Genomic DNA, 24,302 nt, shown 5'->3' with positions numbered 1-24,302 from the left:
GAATCTCCTCCTAGAGCACCATGGTGTTCTTTTGAACCAAATCTCTCTCATACCTCATTCACACCAACGCAACTCCGGTTCAAGCTCCGTGCTAGAGCTTTTCAGGTTCAGAACCAGTTCTTCGGTTTAGCTCTGGCTCTTTTCACACCGCCCAGAGTCCGACTGGTAATGCGTCGTTGCGTCATCGTTTGCGTTATGACGTAACCGTTTGCGTGCCTGCTTCATAAAGCCAAACCGCGCGGATGAAATCAGTTGCATTCATTTCTTATGGCTCGATCTGCAGCTTTTCCGGAGTCATTTCTGTGGTTTAGTTATATTCTTATAAAAAAGTGTACTCGTGTCAATAAAGGTTTTTTTAAAACACAACTGCTTCCGAGGTCGGTCTTATTTCTTAAGGTGGACTGAACTATGAGTGTGGAGTAACGTTGTATCTTTCATTTCAATGAACTGTAACCTTCACCCAGGTATGTAACAGCTGTTCTCAAATGAACACGTGAAGTAAAGTTTAATATTATTTATAGATTTATAATGAGAGGTGATCAACGTGAATGCTCAGGTTCCACCTTAACACGCAGACACGTTGCTTCACCATGAGCAGAAACCTTTATATATACAGTCTATGGCAGAAACTCTGAAACTCTTGTTAAGTTTCTCCATCGTTGTGTACAAACTGGATAAAACGCGGGCTTTTTGTTGTTGTTCAGGAGTTGATCCCGCCCCTGCCCCCGCCTCAACGTAAGCGTGACGTATGTGGTGCTTTTGCTCTGGCCGGACAATTTCTTGGTGCTTGAAACGAACCGGATTCCGGAGCGAAGAGGCTGCTCCGCTGCGGTGTGAACAGGAAAACCCGGTGCTTTTCAAGCTCCAGCTCCAAACCGGCCCTGAAGCACCATTGGTGTGAATGAGGTATCAGAGGGGCGTGGGGAGTGGCTCCTTATTTTCATCTAAAGTAACAGACAGAGAATCAGCACTTTTGAAACAGGGCTGAAACAGAGGGGATCATGGGATGCTACAATGCACGATCTGTTTGGTATTTTGAGCCAAATACTTCAGAGACATGTTTTGTATATATCTGAGAACTATAATATATTGATGAAAAACAGTATAATAGGGGACCTTGAAACAGGAGTTGGGCCCCCAAAAACTCAACCTGGGATTTGGCTCCGGCTGACCTGTTGGGCACTCAGCTGGGAGGAGGGCTGCGCGGCTGTCCCACTGATTGTAAAACAGTACTATTTATGAGACATGCTCACACTGTTTATATTCATTGTGAAGGGCCTTCTATGCAAGATTGTTGTCCAAATTACACGACACTGTCAGTCTGATAAGTAGTAGTATTTTCAACCCGAGAGTATCAGAAGTGTCTAAGTTAAACTAACATTGCTTCTTGTCAAACATGATTAAAATGATGCAGATTGTGAAGTCTGTGCTTTGACAACAAATGTGGCTGCTGCAGTGTTATTCAGTTCATGCTACTTCCTGTTATGTAATTGTAATCTCCATGTCATGGCCAAGGTCAGCGACTCTGTTTATTTGTTGTTAGCAGGATCAGTTACGGAAGGTTGAACAAGAGGGGAAGTGACATACCTTTTGAATACGAAAAGGCCAGCATATCTCCTTTGACTATTTGTACGTCTTGTCACTATGATAGCAATGGAATGAAGGACATTGTGTTTTCATAGTGGCATGTAGCTGCCAGGAGACATCATGTCATCAGATCTCAAAAACAATACAAGAATAAAGCTTCATCCATGTCATTGTATTAGATGTTGGAGCACCTTGATATATGAACATAGAAAACCTAAACACTTTTTCAGAGGGCCAAGATCAGCGTAAATGTGGCCATTTTGACTCTTTTCCCTTTCATTTCCAATCAGCCATTTAAAGAAAAACAGGTTGAACATCATGTGGATTGATAGCAATGGTTTAATTAGTTGATATGTTGCATTATTCCCTCTATAATTCATAAATCTCACAGGAACAATTAAAAGCAAAGGACCTTCTGAACCCTTACTGTGATATTTGAAGTGATGTGCCATGTCATGTTTTTACCACAGAGAGAGAGTTAAACAGTAAGAAGACACTGTGAGTTGGTAAAGGTCTCAAACGTGCCTTACCGCTGTAACATTTATAAATATTTACCACTTAATGGACATCACAAGTGTTGAATACAACTCCTGTGTCCAACAGCAGTTTAGTGTTGAGTCCTCAGTGATGTACTCTGCATGCCACAGTTCTGCGCTGAACCAGACAACATGACTCCCAAAGCTTCTCATTCCATCACATTGTTGGTTAGTGTCATTCTGGGACATATTTTCATCCCAGCGCATGACCAGGGAATGGCTCCGTTAATGGCTCACATTTCTTGATAGGGTCCAGGCGCCAAGGCTCGCCTTTGTCTATTTATCTTCCATATCCTAATGTCACACAAGTCACAGCCAAGAGACTGAATGTGCAACATGTGGCCATATGTTGCAGTAATGCTGAAAAGGTTTATTTATCTATTATTATACATATTTTTCCTTAAACCTGTCATTTCTCCATTTAAGTAATTTGTAATGATTACTGTAATATTAGTTTAGGGAGTAACAGCATTTACTAAGGGAGGAGTACGTGGGATAATGTACATACCCATCCATGTATGTACATTATCCCACGTACTCCTCCCTTAGTAAATTCAACAACAGTTTAACCATTACTTAAATTCCTTTATCAGCTGGATGATGAGAAAATGGTGTCGTTCACAGCCTGTGTTTGGGTTCATTAGAGACCCACAATGCCTAATTGTCTGACATTTCAGTGAAGATTGTGCCTTGACTTTAAAGCCTCCTATTTATTTTTGCTTATATGGATGCGATTGCCATGGAATAATTATGTAATGACTCTACATATGCTTACCACATGTAACTGATCCTAAGATTATACACAGTACAGTGCCGGACATAAGCCTGGTTTCCTTTTTTAGAAATATTTGTCTCTGGTTTGGTAATGAGGCTACATCATAACATAAGGTGGAATATGAGTCATATGTATTGTGTGGTATTCAGTTGGGATGTTTGTCAAAAGTGAGACCACCCAATAATGTTGAATTATGGATGAAGGTCAAGGTATGTACATAATGGGTGTGGGTGTCTGTGTTTTTGTTCCCTCAGGGTGCGTTCACACCTGCCTTGTATAGTCCGGTTGAATCGAACCCTGGTGCGTTTAGCCGCTTGGTGCGGTTCATTTGGGTCGGTGTGAACGCAGTCCGAGACCTCTTAAGTGAACTAAACAACCGGACTCTGGTCCGCTAAAATAGGTGGTCTCGGAGTGCTTGCTTGCGAACTCTGGAGCGGTTCATTGCTGGTGTGAACGCAGTCCGCACCAAAACATAGGAAGCGTAGTATTTACGTGTCACAAGAACGCGGATATCTTCAAAAATCTTTAGAGAAAGAGTCTTTCAAGACATCCGCGGTTGTTTAGTTAAAGAGTAAAGCAGAATTAAGTGTTGAACAGTGTCGTGTAAAGTAAAAATTCTCCGTCAGCTACATAAAAGTAAGAACACCTGTCGTCGGTGAAACGCCCCTCCTCTGCAGAACGTCTCTCATGGATAAGCAGGAAAAGAACACCGGCAGGCTGATCAGGAGCCCGACGCGAAGCGGAGGTATCTAGATCGGCATGAAGGTGTTCTTTTCCCCATAATGACCGCTGCTGCACATTATCCCGCTTATTACATGGCCACATTCTCAACAAAGTAATGACATGACTCCCAATATTAATTGAAATGCTTTTGTGGATTTAGAAAATTATTTTATTGATTTAAAAAATAGTTGTATGTATTTACATTTACATGCATCCGCTAAGAAAATAGTCCGTTGTTACTGTTTGAACTAACGTAGCAATGGCAGGAACTGCTTCGATAGCGTTTTTGAGGAGCTTCATGATTACAGATTTGAAAAAATCGTTGCTTGCTTTAAAAGTAGCACAATTCATTATGTCAAACCTTGGGAAGTATCTAGATATCCCTGCCCTAATGCCAAAGTAACTGGCAACTGAATATGTGTCGCCGTCTGACCTATGTCTGGACCGCTGCGTAAAAAGGAGGGTTTCTGCCCGTTACTTCTCCGCTGTTTTCTTGTCGCTCTTGTCTTGTCAGTTAGTTTCAGCCAAACTGTATACAGTTAAATCGAACGAACTTCTTTGTGCAGATGTGAGCGTCCTTAACAACGGTTAATAAATCCTTGACAGCGGTCTGTCTGTTCTGGATTAAAAACGTGTCACGTGTTTTGACAATTGACCAATCAGAATCGAGTATTAAACAAAGCCATGTAATACAGTTTTTTAACGGACGTTGTCTGATTATATAATCATATGTCTGTTGATCTCCAGACTAACAGCAGCATGAGAATAACCTGCCGAAAGTGCCGATGCTCCATGGCGGAGGCTCCGCTAGAAATGGCCGGGATTTGCGTTTGTACCCCCGTAATGTCTGACCAATGGTTGAACAGCATTTCCGAGCACATGACTTGTGTTTAAAGTTTATAGTCCGTTTGAGTTTTGCCCGTGTGAACGCAAACCGAACCTTCTAAAAAATGAAACAATGTAACAAACTGTCGTCTGGTGCGCACCAGAGAGCGGACTATTAGGTGTGAATGCACCCTCAGACTCTTTCCGTTATCACCATCTGTGATTTATCCAGATCCTTTTTGGGCATTTATTGAAAGGTGTCTATATGGGAAAGAAATGTAGACTAATTTAGCATTCATTATGAAACAGGGGAATGTTTCTGTTTAAAGGATAGACCCTGGACCTGTGTTGAATACATTGGTTTTTAATCATTAGTATCTCTCAGCCACATAATGTCTGTTTATTGTACATTAGGTCAGTGACGGGTCCCCAAAGATAAATGTTTATTTTTTCCACCATTGTCCCCTCACTTCCCCCTCTGGTTCTTTGTCCGCTTTTAATTGTTGTTTCAGTGGCACGTGATACTTTGAGTGAACATTATACAATTATACAATCTACTTTTAGCTCTGTGTTCTGTGGGCCCTGCCCCTGAGTTTACAGATTAGTTTAAGCGCCACCATCATGTGTTAATATGGTGAGGCTACTCTCACTGTCATAGAAAAGCAGTGTGATGATGGAGTGTGTCTGGGCAACCAACAACAACATTAGGGGTAAGGTATTCTTTCTGTTTTCATTTTAAGAGAGAAGGATCACCTCACAGCCCCACATTGGGTAGCTTGCATCTTGAGTTATGTATTACATCTCATTGGACAAAAGCCTTTATAAGCTAAGGTCTGTAGGTTTCAAATGATAAACAGGAACATCTGTTGTTCTTTTTGAAAGTATTAATTCACTTTGAAACAACCTTGAGTGTACTCTTTGATCTGAATGTAAACATATCCTTCACTCACCAGTCATTTGCTACGTGCTGAATTTGAAAGGCTAACCAAAACCGCACACTCCGCACGGTAATTTAATAAGTGCAACCAAGTTTAATTTTCAGAGCCTAACGGTGAGCGACTTCCAGGGAGGTTCAGCTACTTAACATGTTTTAATTCAGTGTGATATAGTTACATTACATTACATTGCATTTAGCTGACGCTTTTATCCAAAGCGACTTACAATAAGTACATTCGATCAGGAAGACACAACCTTGAAGAAAACAGAATCATATAAGTACTTCAGGTTTCATAGAGCCAAACATTTCAAGTGCTACTCAACTGGCTTTAGATAAGCCAGCCCTTTATTAGTATATAAGTGCTCTGTTAGCAGTTCTTTGTTCGTAATTCTATCGCTCGAGGTGGAGTCGTTATGTTATGATCATCTTGTCATACAACATTTTCTATCTGTGCTTCAAATGATTTTTAAATAATAAATTGTTTAAACAATCCACATGCAATATCATGTGGATGTGCTTTGACTGAACTGGCTGTACTTTCAAGTTATTCTACACTAGAAAGGGATCATTTCGAGTATCAGATATCAGGACAGTATGTGATAGAAAGTGTTTAATACAATACTTCCATTAGAGGACATTTCTCTTCTATATTAAGTTAAAATAATACAGAGAAAAGGGTTATTATCTTGTGTACCTTTTTAGATAAAGAGTAATTTGTCCAACATTGAGCCATAACTTTCGGTTGAGCTCAGGTCCAAAAAAATCAAAATCAAACAATGGAAACCTCCTGGCCTTTCAGGAAACTATCTAGACAGATAACCTGGGCCTGTGCTACAAAGCTGTCAAACAGTTTTAATATCTGTCTCTTGTATTAAAAGCTCTTGAGAATTTTACATGGAAACTGACATTTTATAGAAATCCGTTAAATCCATCTCATATTTCATGAATATACATTTCACACGGCATATTAAATAATCTGTGATTCCACCCAGGGTCATAAACATGTGTTCAGGTTACACATGGGTTTAGTATAAAGCAGTTATCTGCAGTGGGTTTGATCTCTTTGGTGTCTGTCTAGAGGCATCTGCTTTTAATCTTCCTGATGCTATATGGCAGAGCTATAAAGAATGAGAAAGCTGTAACTCGATTTTGATTTAGATCACTCAGACTGTTTTATTTTTGTTTTGATGAAAGATATTTTTAGAAAGAATAAACTTTTTGTTTAAGAAGATAGATGAATTAGCCTAATTCAAATACACAATGGGCCACTGATGTCTCCGAATGGCTTCAGCTTGGACTACAACCTACGATTAACTCTTGGTTTTAAGGACAGTTGGATTAAAGACAGTGATAGTCGGTCTTGCTTGATAACAGGCATGCTACTTTATAAGCATTGTGAAGTGATCTGATTAGGATGCAATATAAATGCCATTTAAATCAATTTAACATTAACCAACTGTAGAGTGCGTGTTGTCTTGTGCAGTCATGCAACATATGTGTTAATATTCCAGTGGTTCTCCCATTTGTTATCAGCTGCCACAGCATGGCTGGTATTGTTTTCAGATTCTGAGCGTGCATATGTATCATCATAGCAAAATGTGTAACACCTTCTGTAGCGGGAACTTTCACAGAAGTCGCTTTGAGTACTTTGCCAGGTGTTTACGTTTCTCTCTGTCTGTGGACAGATATTACCACTGCGATAGTGACGCAACCGTGGATGTAGTCATGAAACAGGTGCTAAGTTGAGAAGATGGGTGTGGTCCAAGCAAGGGAGCCATAATAGTGGACTAGGAAGTGTAGAAGGGAGCATTTTCCCTCACCCCCTTCCACTTTATGCCCCTGGCCCAATTTGGCCTCGTGGCTGGTGTGATCACATCACAATATCGTTTTTTGCTGAACTTTTGCTGTCATGTACTGTGTACTCTGCTTTAGGGCACTGGTACAGTCTATTTGTGTCAGTTTTTATCATCAATAGATTAGTAAGCTACAACATGTTAAGACTTTACAATCCCTCTGCCCATTGACAGAATCCAGAAAAGCTCAGGAGAGTGGAATGAATCATGGAGGTTGAACTCAGCACTTGCACTTGGCTCAAGGCCCCACTGCAGTTAAAAGCCTTTTCATATCATCTGCCTCAGCAGCGTTAGTCAGCCTGGTTTGTTTCTGACCTGAGAAAAAAGCATTCAGTATTTAGCGAGGGGTTGGTACTGCTTTGTGTTGTTTTGTTTGCGTTGTCATAGCGATTTCACCAAGAGCTCATACGAAGGTCTGCTTGGCATCTTGTGTTTTCCAGCCGCCTGATTGATGTACTAAAATGTGGGGACCGGTCAAACCACGACAACCGCTGGTCTACCTCTGTTCAAGTGGTCTTAATTGAGATGTGTGGCTTGGAGGAAAATTAGTAATTGCCATTTGGTCCACTCCCAATGACTGGATTCCAATTAATTCTCATCTCTCTTCCTCTTTAATCTTCAAATAGTTTGTGTGAGGTGTTGCCAGTGTGCACACATCAAAGGGAAGACCACTCTTGACAATACAATAATAGATAATGTACTTTATGGCTTCTGCTTGTGCTAGCCCAGCAGGCTGTAGTGGACTGTACTGTCTATTGTTCTCCTTACAGATTCCTCCCATTCTGCCAGGTACAATGTGTATTTCTGATGAACTTTACTGGTTGAATGGGTGCATCCTTGTGTCTTTGTGATGTCATTGTGTGTGGTCCAAGTCTTTTCCATATACGGTCTTCTATCTTAAGTATGCCCTTCACAGCCATGACATGCATCTCAAAGGCCTTCAGTCTTCACCACAAGACACTTCCTGTAACATGACTTCTTAAAAGTGAAAAAACCACAGCCGTCTTCCTTACTCCATCATTTCACAGAAGGCAGGAAGTTATGCCAGCGTGGAACATGATTAGTATCCCACTCGTGCTTAGGTGTTATTTTAATAATGTTACCTTACCTAAAATGTGTTTTGTGTTCTCCTCCCATAAAGCGTTGTTCTCCTCCCATAAAGCGTTTTCTGTGAGATTTGAAAGTTTGACAAAACACTGTAAATCAGTGGCTTAAAAATACACCATTGATCTTTTGATGAGAAATTCCAGTTGAAGGAGTTTTGGCAGCAGCTTCCTCTGGAGAGTGTGTTATATATTTAGCTGTTCAACTATTTAACAATGCTGCTTTCTCTCCAAACAGAACCCGGTCTCTTATTCCCCCTATAATAACTTTCAAATAATCCCTTGTTTTTCTTTATTAATTTACTGCCATAATACAAATAAATTGATAACTGAGTAAACAGTCCTTGGAATAAACCAGATTGATTACCTCTGCCAAGGAGGTCATGTCTTCGGATAGGTTTGGGTTGTCGGTCTATTTTTTTTACAGAATTACAGCAAATCTACTTGCCAAGATGTCCTCAAACTTTGTATGGTTGAATCAAGGAAGAAACCACTACATTTGGGAGTAGATCCCAATCACAGGGCGGTTATATGCATGGAAATGGCTTTGGCGGAAGTCTGTGCCTTTCCAGTTGTATTTTCTTATTTGCTTTTATTTGATTATGGCTGTTAAACAGATGGATTGAAGACACATGGAAGCAATGTACCCTTAATTGTTTAGGCTTCTGATTTACCACTGTACAAAATCCCTCTGAATTTCTCTAATTCTCTTAAGAATTGGGTGAAGATAAAGTTATTCTACAAAGACATTTAAACAAGCAATACATTAAGAGGCTTTTTAGCAAGTAACATCACAATCTCCAGTGTACTCAAAGATTTGCTATAATCCCTCAGAGTGTTGTGAATATGTGTATTTATACTTAATTTGTAGGAGCTGAGGGACTTACATGTGTAGTTTGGTGTGTGTCTATTCATGAGGCGCAGTTGGAAAGACACTTCATTCATTTGAAAACATCCTTCTCCTCAGCCAATCTCACATACAATCCTTGAAATTCATGTTTATTTGATGTAGAAAGGTTACAAATATTTTTCTTCTCAAATTCTGATCAATTGCACAACTTATAATGTGTATTCGACCGAATCCTGTTGCTAAAACATCCAGTTCTCCTGAGAGAGCTGGAGTAGCACAGCCAAAGTTCCAGTTCATTACTTATCTGCTCTCCGTCACGAGTGCCTCAGACCTCACTTGATTTATATTTATAGACTGTGGATGCCAGGGATTCCTGCTGCAACATCTATTTGTTTTGTATGCATGTGAGAAAGACAGTGTTTGACTGAAAGACGTTGGGATTCATAAAGTGCCCTCTGTTCACCGCAGACGAAAGCATAAAACCTTGTCAACCACATATGAAAACACATTTTTCTTCTGAGAATTTTACAACAGTCTACTCCTCTCTCCATGTCTTGAAAATATTGTTTGAGGAATTACCATACATGGAGTTGTATAGTATTTTCTTTTCTCACATCCCTACAAGGAGAGAACTTCAAATCTCCCTTTTCCCTCTCTCTCTTCCTCTCTAAAGAACGCTCACAGGCCCACAGAGAGGGAGACATGACGTCTCAGGGACACGTTCATTCAGCAGATTTGGTTCTGCTATGACCTCAAGGGATGTCTAGTAGAGTATAACATGGCCAGCAGATGCCAGTGATCTCTGAAGAGTGCTTACTCTCTTTATTAGCTTCTGCCTTGAGGAGCAATGACTTATTGTATTTATAGCAAATGAGTCAAGACAGACTCATGTGGCAGGTGTGTGTGTGAGCCGGACTCTGAGTGAGTCAGTGGAAGCTGTGTTCGTGAAGTGAGAACGCTGCCCTTTGTGTGTAACACTTAGCATGTGGCTGCTCTATAGGCTGGTATGCATACATCAGCCTCAGCTATGCATTCTACACTTCCCGCTACTGATCTACTTGATAATGAAAAAAGGAAAGCGCTGCTCCAGAGAAAATGTGTTGCTCGCTGCCACTGTCACTTCCTCATTCTTTCTCCCCCCTCCCACCCACTCTCTCCCCCCTTGTTATAATGAGGGTAACACAATGGCACATTCTTTATGTCTCATTGGCTCCTTTTTTTAAATGCAAGGGGAAATCCTTTTGGAGTTACCTAACCTGAATGCATTCTTAAGCAGTGGGGAAAGGGAAGATCTTGTTTTTCGTTTATCAGCCTAATCAGGGCTGGCTGGCTCTTGTAAATAACCACTCCCAAGTGTGTGACTGAAAAATCGAAGGTCTTTTGCATTTATTTAAATGTAATTGGTTCACAGAAAGCACTTGGGGGGCATTAAACTAATTTCTGACATTTAAGTTTCAATTGTATGTTCAACACTCAATAGAGTTGATGGATAACATCCATTTCCAGCCATCATGCGTAACACCCTCTTCATTATTCTGTTCTGTCTCTCAGCACACTCACATCTCTCCTCAGCTCCATGGCCCTATTTCTAAGTGTTTTTTTCACACTGCTGAAAGATCACATACAGATATGCTCCTAACAAAGGCAGCATCATTTAATAAGTACACATAGTTCAGTCTTGTTCTTGCATGATTCCAGGTGTTGAGTGTGTGAGTGATTGATAGGATGCGCTCAGCCTTACGTAATCAGTGTTCCATCACCACACCTGGCAGATAGTCATCTTATCGTCATGGGATACTTCCTGTGTGTTGAATGCAAGTCTCAGCGAGGTGGAAAGAGAGAGTATAAAACCCGATACATTTCAACCTTATTCTACTCCCTTGTGGATATACCGTTGTACAGTAGAGCTTTAAAGGTGGGGTAGGGCTCGAGTGCGCTAGAATTTGAAAATACACAACCGGAAGAAATCTGCCACTTCCTTACAGAGCCCCTCCTTCAACACACACGAACTCGCACATGACCAATGAGGGCACGAGATAAGTTTGTGCACAGATGGAAGGCTGACAGCCAGGTAGGCCATCCAGTTACTTTAGCTGGGCCGGCTTAAATGATTGGTCGTGCTTTTTACAGTACTACGGCTTCCACAGATGACTATTTTTAATGGATTTATTGTCAAAGCACTTAAGATATTCATTGCTATCGGGATGTTAAGAGCATTCCATGGAATATAACAAAAAGTGTATCTCGAGCCGGTTTCTCAAACTTACCTATCCCACCTTTAAGGGGAGATAAACCAGGTCAATTGGTATATTTAAACTAACAGATACCATCATGACACTTCCTCAGTGAATTATTCCTGTAAGGCGATTGTTTTTTGTATTGTATTGTGTGTTCTACTTTACAAGGAAAACCTGCTTGAGAGAAAACATCCTGTTTTCTCACCAGCAAAATTCAATATTCGAGATTTCAAGGTTTTAATGTCATATGCACATAAGCTACAGTGTAGAAATGACAATGAAAGTCTTATGACCCAAGCTCCTCCAACGATGCAACATATTTAATAAAATACAGAAATACAAATATAAAATAGTGCAAGAAGTCTATATACACGTAAAAAGAATATGATGCAAGAACAGAATGTAAAATTAAATATTGTACAGTAAAATGAAAACCACCTCCCAGAAAACAAAAAAAAAGCAACTCCCAGAACCACAATCACAGATAAAGTACACAGCACAGAAAACCCTGAAGTAGTTTAAAATCTCTAAAGACACTTATTTCCATCTGACAGAGGTTGAAAGCTGCAAAACGGATAAAATACTTAAGCATCATCACCTGATGCTGTGATCATTGGCTGGGCTGTTCTTTCAAAGTATTCAACATGTCGTCTACATGTTCTTAAATGAAAAATGTCATGTTTTGAACAATCACAATTTCCTTTTAATTGAATAATACGTGAAACTAAAATATACTGCGCTTATTCAATCATTTGGTAAAATGAGTCAGCATTTAGTTTTTTTTTAATCTTGTGTCGGTGGATGTGTTATCCTGTCCGAGGCCGAGCGATGTTGTGATGTTTTGAAGGGAATAAGATGTGTATCTTATCTGAAGTTACATAAGACAGGAAACGGAAAGGACAGCACATTGCTTGGTGATTACAAGAAGTAAATAATGAAAATGTGCGTACACAGCCTTGTTTTCATCAAATGCCTTTTATTTATTTACTATTCATTCTCTCAAACTGTACATTCAAACCCTACAGTTTCCTACAATCTTAATAAAGAACAAGGGGTAGAGTTGATAAGTAAATGCTGTGGAAATAATCACATTTGTTTGGTCATGGGCTTCTTATTTAAATTAATCAAATGTATTGTTTTCTCATTACAGCTTAATGATGGAGGCAAGGCAGCGAAAGCCAACATGACGGTCGGAGACATCATCATGTCCATTAACGGCATTTCCACGGACCGCATGAATCACCTCGAGGCCCAGAACAAGATTAAGGCCTGCACGGGCAATCTCAGCCTCACACTGCAGAGGTAACAGTTGCACACATGAGCACACACTTTCTGCAGCATAATCTATGGATTTCCTCGCTCAGCAGTGGAATGCATACTTTATTGATTTTGCCCACCAGTGTGTATTTAAGCTTGTTTGAATAACTTATTGGAGTCAAGAGTTTCCATACTGTATGCATTTGAAGCTACTTTTAACAGGATAGTGAACAGACACAAAGACAACTTTAACTGGCCATCTGAAGATGAATTGCCATGTCTGGTTTATTTGTACTTTTTATTAATTAAAAGCAGATGACAGTTTCTACCACAACATATGCCATGTCCTGGAGTCCTTTCTGAGGTTTCAAATTGTTTAAAAGACTTAATTATGATTGATATTTCTTGCATGATATATGTAATAGTACATTGGCAAGAAAGCATGGTATTGACATTTCTGTGATTCCCATGTAAAGTAAATCTTAAGGCAAATCTATTGTACATTTTACAGTGTAAAATCACAGTTTAGAGGTATGCAAATCAAAATACTTGAGGTTTGCGTTCCAGTTAAATTGTTGGCCCAAAATCTCTTCCTTGGATCTCCACTTAGAGCGAGTACTCACAGCGAGAGATTCTTAATTAATAGTTTACACATGTTCTTTCTGGCAGTGTAGGTCATGGCAGAGAATCTGTAAAAGTCTTCAGTTTGAGTTTGATCGTGCTGAGTTCATCAACTGCCTTCTGCTTCTCTTAAGAGACAAAAGGAAGACCCTGGTATTCTGAGGCCCTTGAGTATATTAAACCTTAGCGCAGCGCTCGGAGCACTTTAAATGTAAGCCCCCTTATAATAGCGCTCTGTAAAGCCGTAATATATGCTTCAAAGAAAAGACAACACATAATTCAACTGAGGGTTTCATTTTATTTGTCCACCAAGGAACATTTTCTCTCCAAACAACTTTTATAGTCTATGTAGTGAAAGGTCAGGACGCCTTGAGTGAGTTCTGTAGACGAATAAATAGCTTATATTTACTTTTTAAGGACTGCACTGCCTATCCAAGATCAGTTCTCTCATCTCAGAGCTTCTTATATGGACGAGCAAAAGTAAAAAGGATTGTGATCCTTTTCATTGAAGTTTAGCGTATGTTCTGCAGCCAAGCGTAGAGAAGAGTAACTTTAGTGGCGGAAACAAACAAAGGCAAAGCATGCACACTCTCAGAGCTGTAACCATGTTGACAGAAAAACTCAAAGACTAGTTTGCATGTCCTGTCATTCCATCACCACATCAAAGGAGTGCTATTACTGTGTGCTGTAATCGTGGGAAAATATTCCTAAAATAACCCTGTCCCACAGCTGTATGTAATCTCCTGTGGGTAATGGCTTCACAATGAAACATCAAACATTGGGGTCTCACAGGACATGTAAACTACGAGAAAAAACACCCAATAAACAACAAAGGTTTCCTCGATGATACATGATTGAAGTTTGCTTCTTTTTTTGCCGGAATTCTTTAGATTGCAGGCTGTTGATATCGCATGTCTTCATTAAGCAGAGAGAAGCATTTTTCAAAAGAACTTTTCTGTGTTTGTTTAATTTTGGGATTGAAAAAAGGATACTTTATACTTGGGACTTGAAAACGTTATATTATAAGAAGTTTGAATATAATGGGATTGGACATTCACACGGACCACTTTGTTATTGTCTTCTAAACTAGTTAAAGCTCAGTATAATAAATGTTGTATTTGAGGTGTTTTACTAAAATATTTCTCTCTGACGTGTAACACTTTCTCGATCCACATTCTCACGTTTGATTTATGGTTTTCATGAGCACACTCTTCTTATCATAAAAGCTTTCAAAGAGTGCCAACAGATGATTCATGTCACTTCAGTTTAGTACCATTATGTCACTTTGTCATCGCTCACATTCTTTGGGCAGTTCCCTAAAATGACTGACGTATAGCAGGTGTTCAAAAAGACACTCCAGGCCTCACCTGTTATGCACAACATAACCCTAACCTAACAAAGCATGTAGTTTGCACTACTACTCTAATTAGCTCAGATTGTTGCACTAATTTTAATATAAGGGCTCGATAATTATGTAATTCAATCTAATCGGAATCACACAATAGACAACATTAAATGGAAAGATTCTGAACGAGAAAAAACCCACAGCTGCATTAACTACTGTGCAATAAATAGAAGTTATAAGTAACTGTCCCACAGCCATACCATTTCCATTATTTAAGTTATACATACCATACAGTCTTTCCAGGTGTTGTCCAGCCAAAAAGACACTCTCGGTGCTTGATGCCAATACGTCTCAAAGTGATTTCCTTGTTGCTAGGTAAGGGGAAATAGAGGAAATTGTATTGGGGTTTGAAAATATTCTCTTCATCCTGGCAATATGAGTCTGAATGCACAAAGAGCTGTTATGTATTTTGTGGCAGAGAGAGAAACCAGTTTTTCCATTTCCAAGATTGTGGTTACAGGAAAACATGTCAAAACAGCGCCTGACAGCTCCCACTAAGTTTCGCTGATACAGAATTCGTCATGAACTAAACACACCGTTTAACCAAAGTGTTCTGTTTATGACCACCACACACAGTCCTACATTTCTCACAATAAGACCTGCCTCAGTAGAACATGCTCCATGTATAGTAGGTCAGATATAGGCCTCTCTGCGTAAGTGGATTCATCAACAATCCTGTATCTTCCATCCATTGTAACCGTTGGTATGACTCGTGAATTGAATGGGTACTTTTTGTTCTGCCAACACGTACATCTTCTCGCTGATAGTCAGTCACGCCAGGAACCTGTGGGAAGTAGCCGCAGGACGGTATGATAATTGATGTTTATTTATTGTCATTGAAATATGCAGCACAGTGCAATATTCCCAGAGGTTGTGGCTGGCTGCACCTAGTTACAAAACCTCAAAGATAATACAAAACATATAAATACGGCTGGCCCTGCAATCTCACCATCTTCTGATGTTTTACATACGATTTTATGTCAGCTACCACAGCACAGCAGTCTTTCATTTAGATTTTGTATTTGTAACTTAAGATTTGATTCACTTCGTTTCAAATTAAGACAGAGCTGAAGCTCCCTTAAATAACAAGGTTTACCAACAGGTCAGCTGCGGGGCTGTGCTTTTAAGTCTACAGATATCTTCATACGGGGCCTATGTTCACCCAACGAGTCTTATGGAATGATTATGACCGGGTGAAGTAGAGGACAATCCAATGCAGCCCGAGCCCCCGCTGACTCCTGGCTGCCTGCGCCAGATGTGGTGTGGTGGTCGGAAGCAAAGTAAGAAAGGATGAGGGCTTGTTAATGCATCGCTTGGACCTGCATTACAAATATCCATTAACTGGAGTTGCAGTTTATTCTGCTGTGGTTTGCAGATCTGACCTCAAGGAGAACTCTCTTAATTTATCCGCTTTCTTTATTCAGCCATTGTGTCTCAATGCAAATTTGAATAGCTTTTGTCTAGTCCTCTGGTTGACCTTCATTACCCCACTTGCTTGCCAAGAAGAGCCCACATGACCAACGTTAAGAAGGGCTGTAGGACAAGGCACATTTAAATGAATGGTATGAATGCCCTTTGTCACTATGATGCATGTGACTGCTGATATGGACAAGTGCACAGAGTTCCTACTTGACACGTGTATCAGACACGGATAAGTATCCAGGCAACTGACAGCAACAGGCCGTCGAGCTGCATGTTAATAAGCTCTGAAAGGAGCAAATGCATTTCCTGTCGCAGTCTTACATCTCTCTTGCTTTCTTTTAAACCCATCTGTTCTGACTGTTTCTCATGAAATATCATCACGAGTTCCACTTGAAAGCCAAACACCCGTCTTCTACGATGCTCATTTGTGTTGAAATACTGAGGGAGCAGTGACAAAAGGGGGAGCAAGGAGAGGCGGTGCGCCAGAGTCACGCTGTGAGTTTTGCCACTGAGCGGACAGGCTGGCTGCACAGAAAAACATAAATACAGAATGAAAAGTTAGTTTCCACACCGCTTATTCCACATCCTTCTGTTTGAGTTTTTGGTTTGCTTTCCTATGTTTTTGTTTTTCTTCTTCTCCATGCTTTGGCTCAACATTTCATGCAGCGGTAAATCTGCGAAAACAGATAGTATATGCAAGGTCCCCTACAGAGTTTTAACATTCATCACACAAGTTGAATACAAGAGGGCAGGCCCTGTTCAGAGAGGTTATAATAATAATAATAATAATAATAATAATAACTGAGATTTCTATAGCGCCTTTCAAGGGACCCAAGGTCGCTTTACAGGAATAGGGCAAGCACAAACAAAACAAAACAAAACAAAGGTCAGACAGACAAAACAACAGATCGATTTAAGGGCCGAAAGCCTTGATGAACAGATGGGACTTGAGGGCCCTTTTGAAGGCGTCCAGTGTGGGGATGTTGCGAATCTCCGCAGGGAGAGCGTTCCAGAGGGTGGGGGCTGCCACACTGAAGGCTCTGTCCCCGAAGGTTCGCAGTTTGGTGCGGGGGGTGGTGAGCAGGCCAGAGTCTGAAGACCGCAGGTTCCGGGGTGGGGCATGCGGGTGGAGGATGTCCGATAGGTACTGGGGGGCAAGGGCATGGAGGGACTTGTAGGTCAGGAGGAGGACTTTATAAGTTATGCGGAACTTGACCGGCAACCAGTGGAGGTGGATGAGGGTGGGAGTGATGTGCTGCCACGGCTTTGTGTGTGTGAGGACCCGAGCTGCACAGTTTTGGACATACTGGAGCCTGTCCAGGGTTTTGTTGGGAACCCCGAACAGGACACCATTGCAGTAGTCCAAGCGGGTGGTGACAAACGCATGCACCAGGGTCTCGGCAACCGACTCCGAGAGTGACGGTCGGAGTCTGGCAATGTTCCGCAGGTGGTAGAAAGCCGATTTGGTCACTGATTTGACATGGGAATGGTAGGAAAGGGTGGAGTCGAGGATCACACCCAGGTTGCGGGCTTCAGGAGATGGGGAGATAGAGCAGCCGTTTGAGGACATCCATGTCTTGATGTCATGCAGGCAGTTGATGAGAGACTGAGGGGGGAGCTGGGAGGATGGAGTGGTGCTGAGATACAGTTGGGTATCATCAGCGTAGCAGTGGAAGTTGAGTCCATGATGTCGGATGATCTGGCCGAGGGGGAGCATGTAAATGGTTATGAAAAATATAACCCAGGCTTGACATGATATACATATATATATATATATATATACATATATACATGATATATGTACCAAGTTCTGACTCCAAGCCTGCTTCAATATGATGAAAGTGAACCAAACGTTGTATAGATCTTCGAACAAGAAAGAAAGAAAATCATTAAAGCTGTTTCTTTGGTACTTTCCCTAAATAAATGGTGTATGAAAACCACACGGGGAAAATGTAAAGGCTTTTATTTTAGCAGTTTTCCTTCAATATAAAACAATGAATGCTATTTGAGTGTGCTAGGTGGTACGATGTGTGTATGGTGAGAAAGCTGTGTCTATTAGCCGCTCCATCATTCAGTCAAATGCCATACACCAGACTATTTCTCTTGGCCCTCAAAGAGAAACGGGCAGGGTGGAAATGTGTCAGCCTGCTCTGCCCTCAGGGTTACTCCTCTGGTAAACCTCCTCCTTCTCAAACTCTTGAGGTGTGTGTGTGTGTGTGTGTGTGTGTGTGTGTGTGTGTGTGTGTGTGTGTGTGTGTGTGTGTGTGTGTGTGTGTGTGTGTGTGTGTGTGTGTGTGTGTGTGTGTGTGTGTGTGTGTGTGTGTGTGTGTGTGTGTCTGACAGAGTGGGTGTATTCACAAGCTCATGACATGTTGTTGAAATCTACACTTTAGCAACCTATTTGTTCTTCTAAATCCACTTTTGCTTTCAAGAAAATATTTATACCTTTCACCTATTTATTATCATTTCCTAAAAGTATATTGTCTTTAAGAAATGCTCCATAATGGATCTTGTAGATATCAGCCTCAGTAATCTAATAAAACAAAGCATCCTGATTAGATTAGGAGGAAACAACTGACGCGTGTTCTGGATTCAGCCGAGATTTGATAATGCCTACAACAGAGGCAGCATTTCTCTTTGTTATGAATACATACTGTGGTAACACGGAAAGCAGTTCTATTGTATGTATAACATTAGTTGGATTAACATTAGAAAAATAACGTCAAATGTGTGTGATGAACGCATATCCAGTGTAATACGGATAATGCAGTTAAGTGGTAAACATATTTAAATCTTATTTCATTTATGTACTTTGTTATGTAGATACTGCTATATCAGATCAGTGAAAAATACAAATGATCATAGATATGCTGTAAAATGAAGAGTAAATAATATGCATGTATTTTCCGTAAAAATGACATCCTAAATCTTATGCAGCTTTTCTCAATGAGCATTTAACCCTTTAAGTAACCTTGAGAATAATAGTAGGTGATACATGGAACATATTACTTCATCACACATTTCAAGGAGAACAATTACGGCATCCGGTATTATTTTTCTTTCCTTTTCATAATATATAAAATGTTTACGTAGGATGCCTTCCATCATAATTAGACCAGTTGGTGCCATGATTACATTACAGTGAGATTAACCATGTAAATGTACACTGACACCCAGAAGTAAATACTGCCTCTTTGTCATAGCAGAGCTAAAGCAGGTCCAACTGTGTAGGGAGCTGGACGGCACCGAGGGGCTGAGCTCAACAGATGTTCGCGGGACGACCTGAGCAATATTTGTTCAGTTTGCTCTGGGAAAAAAACAGATCGGGAGTGAATCTGCCCAGCTGCCGCTCACTGGGCCGCTGATGGCAGATGCACACTGCCTCATTGTAGACTGGGTCCACATTTGTAACAGAATGTGCTGTTTGATCTCTAGCCCTTTTAACTGTTTCCATTGGCACTGCCTGCTGCTTCTCCATAATCCAATAATATTACGGTACATTGGAAAATAAGCATATTTACTGGAAACTGTCAATGCAAGTATGGGCACGGATTTTGTCAACATCTGGTTCGAGGGTTGGGCACTTTAAGAACCTGATGCCAAGCTCATTTTCTGCAGACAGGAAATGCTTAAGAGTTTGTTGACTGTTTTCCTAACATGTCAGGGAGGAAGGACGCCAGCCGACATACCATAGCTTTTGGTCCGGATATTGACTTGCCGACTCACTGTCTGTTTTGGATGTTTTGTTTTAAAGACCAATAAGGGACACATTTTCAATATGTCCTGCCCAAATGTATGACACATTGTTAACAAAGGCATCTGTCTGAATTTGGGATGAAATGCTTCACTAATGGGAACAGTTAAATACACTTAAGTTACCTAACATGTGATGGTACATGCATGTTATGCATAGACAGCTCTTGCGAGTGTTAAGAATGGACGTTAGGTTTGTTGGACATTTGCCGGTTTCTAACGAAAGTATCTCTGGAGAACAACAGATAAACAGTCCTCCACATCTCCCAAAGGTGATACAACTGTGGCAGCTGCTTCAATCATGAGTGTAAATCAGATGTACACACGGACACGCAACCTAAAGTACTGTAGGTTCACATACTTGTAGTTCTGCTTGTTTAAGCCCCCTTTACTAAAAAGTACATATAATTGAACAAACTTCTAAAACAAACAATTTTGAACACTTCTCAAGGATGCTATTTGATTCTATGTATATCAGTGCACAATAAAAGTCCATTTTTGGAGCTTGTTTTAATTTATTTATTTTACATCAAACTCATTTTAACATAAAAATGCCATATCATTTGGAAACATCTCTCCAGTTTGGTGTTTTTCAGGATGCTCTGAAAAAAACCAGTGGTGCGATTGTCACAAGACTATATTGTAAAGTTATGAATTGCTGCTTTGAAGACGTGAGTGCAGTGTTTTCACAAGTTTCTTTCTGTCTTCACAGACCCAGCAGTGCCCCTCAAGATGGAGTCACTAAGGTATGAAGTTAAATATTCACATCAATTCTGTATTTTATGAAGGTCTTCTGAATTCCATTTCATTTCTAAAAACGATAGCAGTTTCTTAAAAGTGAGCATTCTCACTGTGCCCTTCTGAGATTATGTCAGAAAACAGACTGGCTTGGCATGCATCCCTGACCTTAGAGGCCACGCTTTATAGCACCTCTTAAAGTGGTATGGCACAGGCATGACTTGTGAAAACACCTTTGATTTGTTGTGCAGTGCTTTTTGAGAATGCTGTATTTACACGCATGGGTTTATTGTGGATGTGCATGCTGTGTGTCTCCACCTTGATCCAGGAAGAGCCTCGGGAAATCATAAAGCCTGTCCCAATCACTCACCCTGCCCCAAGCACGGCATACACCAAGCCCTCCAGTCAGCCCGGCCCTGCGTACAACAAGACCGCCCGGCCTTTTGGGGGCGACAGCAGCATTGTGGTCACAGCCCCCTCCCCGGCTGCCCCCTCCATCCCCTCACCATCATCTGCTTTCAAGCCAGCTGCTCCTTCTCAACTGCCACAGCCTCCATTTCTGCTGAAGTCCAGCCTGCCTGCCCCGGACTCAGCTCCAGCCAATTCGGTCACCAGGCCCAGCCCTGTTCGCTCCGCCTTCACCTCCCCATCTGCCTCTTCCTCCTCATCTAACTCCTCCTCTCCAGCCAGAGTGACAGCCCCCCCCTCCCATCCTAATGTCCCACAGCCCTCCGTCTATAACACTCCGATCCACCTCTACTCCAATACCAATGCATGTGAGGTGGCTGTTGGACAGAGACGCGGTCTTTTGGAGAGCCAGGGGCTGTCAGAGAACTTCAATGGGTGGGTACCATTCATCAAATCAGGTTTTTCTTCATGTTGGTGCAAGTGAAAAATATTAGAGAATTATTTAATCATATATGTACTGTGCGCTGTGTGCTTCGGTGAGCAGATCCAGAAGGCCTTGTGGTTCATAGAGGCCACAGATAAGTTGGCAGTTTTTCTTTGCCCAGAAGAAAGTAAAATATCCCATTCCACTCCTCCTAAACCTCATTCCCTATTTCACCCCTAAACATGTGTCTAATTTAAAAAGCTAACATTGAAATCTGATGCACGCTGCACATCTTGTTTAAATCTTCTACACGGCAACCGGAGAAGTAAGAAAGAGTCTAGACAACTTGCTAACTGATGCTACTGCCTGCCTATCTGTAATTGACAGTGTGGTTCGCAGCACTGCCAAACACACGGTCTGCCCAACAGGCTGCTGCAACACTTGTTTCTAATTAGACGTTTTCTGGCAGCGCTGAGCTAAGTTTGGCTGGACTGAGCCTCATCAGCAGGATTTCACTCACAGGTTGGGTTACAGAAGACTTTGCGAGGTTCAAGTGATTTGCCACTCTTTTTCAACTCTCTATTACCTGAAAAAATAGGTCGCAGAGATTTGTTTTTATTGGAGAGCAAGCGGCTCAACACTTAAGTATATCTGTGAAGCCTATATTTATGTATATTACAATGCTAATGAAATACAACCCGTCAGTTTGCTTTTTTTAGGAATGTTGAAAATCTGTTTTTGCAGATAACCTGTTCAAAAGTCAAACATTTAGGAATAGAAAACAAATATATTTATGTAAAAACTTAGTGTACATAAAAATACAAATTCATAATACACTAATAAGGCTCGAAATGTCTTATTTCTTCAACTTTGGACTGTCAGCTCACAGTTGAAGTGCATTTGTTTCAGCATGTGTGTTTGTGTCCTCACCCGCATGCTCTGTTTGTGACTTCCTTGGTGTTTCTTCATGCCCATTCTCTCAGAAGGGCCTTTTACCTAAAGGGCATGTGTTTCGGACTGTGATCCATCTCCAAAGCTTGTCTCTTCCTGCTCTTCCTGTGCTTCAATCCTTTTCCGTTTACCCCTTCTTTCCCACAGGAGGAAGAAGAGACAGACACCAAGTTAGTGCTGTGAATGATAATGCATCTGCTGCAGTTGCTTTCTAACCATGTGGAATGTGATTACAGCCTTCACATCTCTCTGGTTTATGATTACCAAAAGGCATGCTTGCACCTCTTTGAGCTAACCCTCACAAACCTCTCATTCGTGCCGCTCATCCACTTATAGTACATGCTCACTTCAAGGTCCAAACAAAGTGCAAAAACGCTGTAAACAATCAATCTCCCAGACACCACAGGACACTCAGTGGGGGTCAGCTCATACAATTCATTCTTTTTCTTAGCGGCGTCAGGCTGTGTTAGCTAATACTGTATTTACAAGCGGGCCTGTCAGCACACTCAGTTCCTCGTGTCACCCAGCTGTCTCGCTCCATCTGCTACTGTTTTCACAATGTTAACTCAAGGCCAGAGAAATCACTGCCAAGTTTATTCTGCTTTGACTGGGAACAGACTGTCTTTGATCATCCTTCACCTCCACTTGAATGACACACACGCACACTTACAGAATACAAAATTGCACACACTTTGACTTTTGACATTGAATTGACACTCAGTTTAGAAACAGCACTCAAACTAAACCGTGCATGTAAACACTTAACCTAAATATTATTGCATTCTAGAGAACCCTCAAATTATTTTAGGTAGAAAATATGATCCCTAATTTTCACAGCACATTACTGCCACCCTGTGGTGAGATGTGGTAACTGTCACGTTTATCTCGAAAACTCACTTGACAACCAGCTGTTGGTGTGTTTCATTTCACCATTTTAGTATAGTATATGTAATTGCTTAATAACCAAATATTATTTTTAATGGAATTGCAATATCTGGATGACTTATACTCTGTGGGTTTCCTTTCTAATAGTGAGCCTCAGACAAGTCTTGTGGAAGTATAAGTCAGAACAGTTTCTTGACTTATCCATATTAAGAGTGCAGACTCAAAGAGTTTATTCAGCACTTAATATGACTTTTAATCTTGTGATGATTTCTACCTTTGTGTGTTTCCTTTCTATCTTCTTATTGCTCGCCTGCAGACTTCCACCTCCAACTAAACCTAGGAGGTAATTGTGAATCTAACAGCATTTAGGTCTAAGTTTGAACATGTATCTACTGTATTGTTGGTCGTCACTAAAAGAGTGAGTTGTTTGTCAGCTTGTGTGTGTGGTATCTTGTTTTCAGTGATGTTCTCAATATTATATGTTTAATACATGTTGCCTTCCATGCCTGTAACATCATCATTGTTGATCTGATCTTAGGAAGGTTAATGTGGAGCCTGAGGACCATGCGCATGCGTCTCAGCTGAGTGATGCCAGCAGGAAGCGTCTGATGGAGGACACGGAGGACTGGCACCCCCGAAGCGGCACCTCCCAGTCCCGCTCCTTCCGCATCCTGGCCCAGCTCACCGGCACTGAAAATGGTGTGTACTAACCTTAGTGTGCTAGTATTTTTAAATGGGGCTTAACACTGAAGCGTCTTAATAAGGTGTCTTTCATGTTTTTGTGTTGAAAGTAGCTTCATATCATTTTAGGAATTAGTGTCACTTCATTTTAGACCTATTAAACCACTTAAAGCCGGATCACCTATCAGTTTTATCCAATTCATTTTAGGGGAGTCCATTTCAACATATTTCCTTGAATAGCTTATATAAGACTTTTAATAATGTCCCTTCTGCTAATCATATATATTTTACAAAACGTCATTGCCTCTTTAAATCACAGTGATATTACTGT

General features: G+C 40.9%; 1 protein-coding gene across 5 annotated transcripts in view; it reads left to right on the top strand.

Annotated features, from left to right (window-relative positions):
* The window catches only part of pdlim5b (PDZ and LIM domain 5b), a 43,874-nt gene that overhangs the window by 6,058 nt on the left and 13,514 nt on the right, over positions 1-24,302 (top strand). For 2 of the 5 annotated variants that reach the window (XM_034095793.2, XM_034095792.2), the window contains exons 3-7: positions 12,577-12,728; positions 20,597-20,630; positions 20,951-21,465; positions 23,607-23,633; positions 23,829-23,989. In XM_034095793.2, the coding sequence (XP_033951684.1) occupies positions 12,577-12,728; positions 20,597-20,630; positions 20,951-21,465; positions 23,607-23,633; positions 23,829-23,989 (889 nt within the window). Of the gene's footprint in view, positions 1-12,576; positions 12,729-20,596; positions 20,631-20,950; positions 21,466-22,552; positions 22,576-23,606; positions 23,634-23,828; positions 23,990-24,302 lie in introns of all 5 variants that reach the window. The other 3 variants (XM_034095795.2, XM_034095794.2, XM_034095796.2) reach the window with 3 other exon arrangements.

This window comes from Pseudochaenichthys georgianus, chromosome 12, assembly GCF_902827115.2.
Source record: "Pseudochaenichthys georgianus chromosome 12, fPseGeo1.2, whole genome shotgun sequence".
Taxonomy (NCBI): domain Eukaryota; kingdom Metazoa; phylum Chordata; class Actinopteri; order Perciformes; family Channichthyidae; genus Pseudochaenichthys; species Pseudochaenichthys georgianus.
The sequence above is the reverse complement of the archived record's forward strand: the minus strand, read 5'-3'. Positions and strand labels throughout refer to the sequence as shown.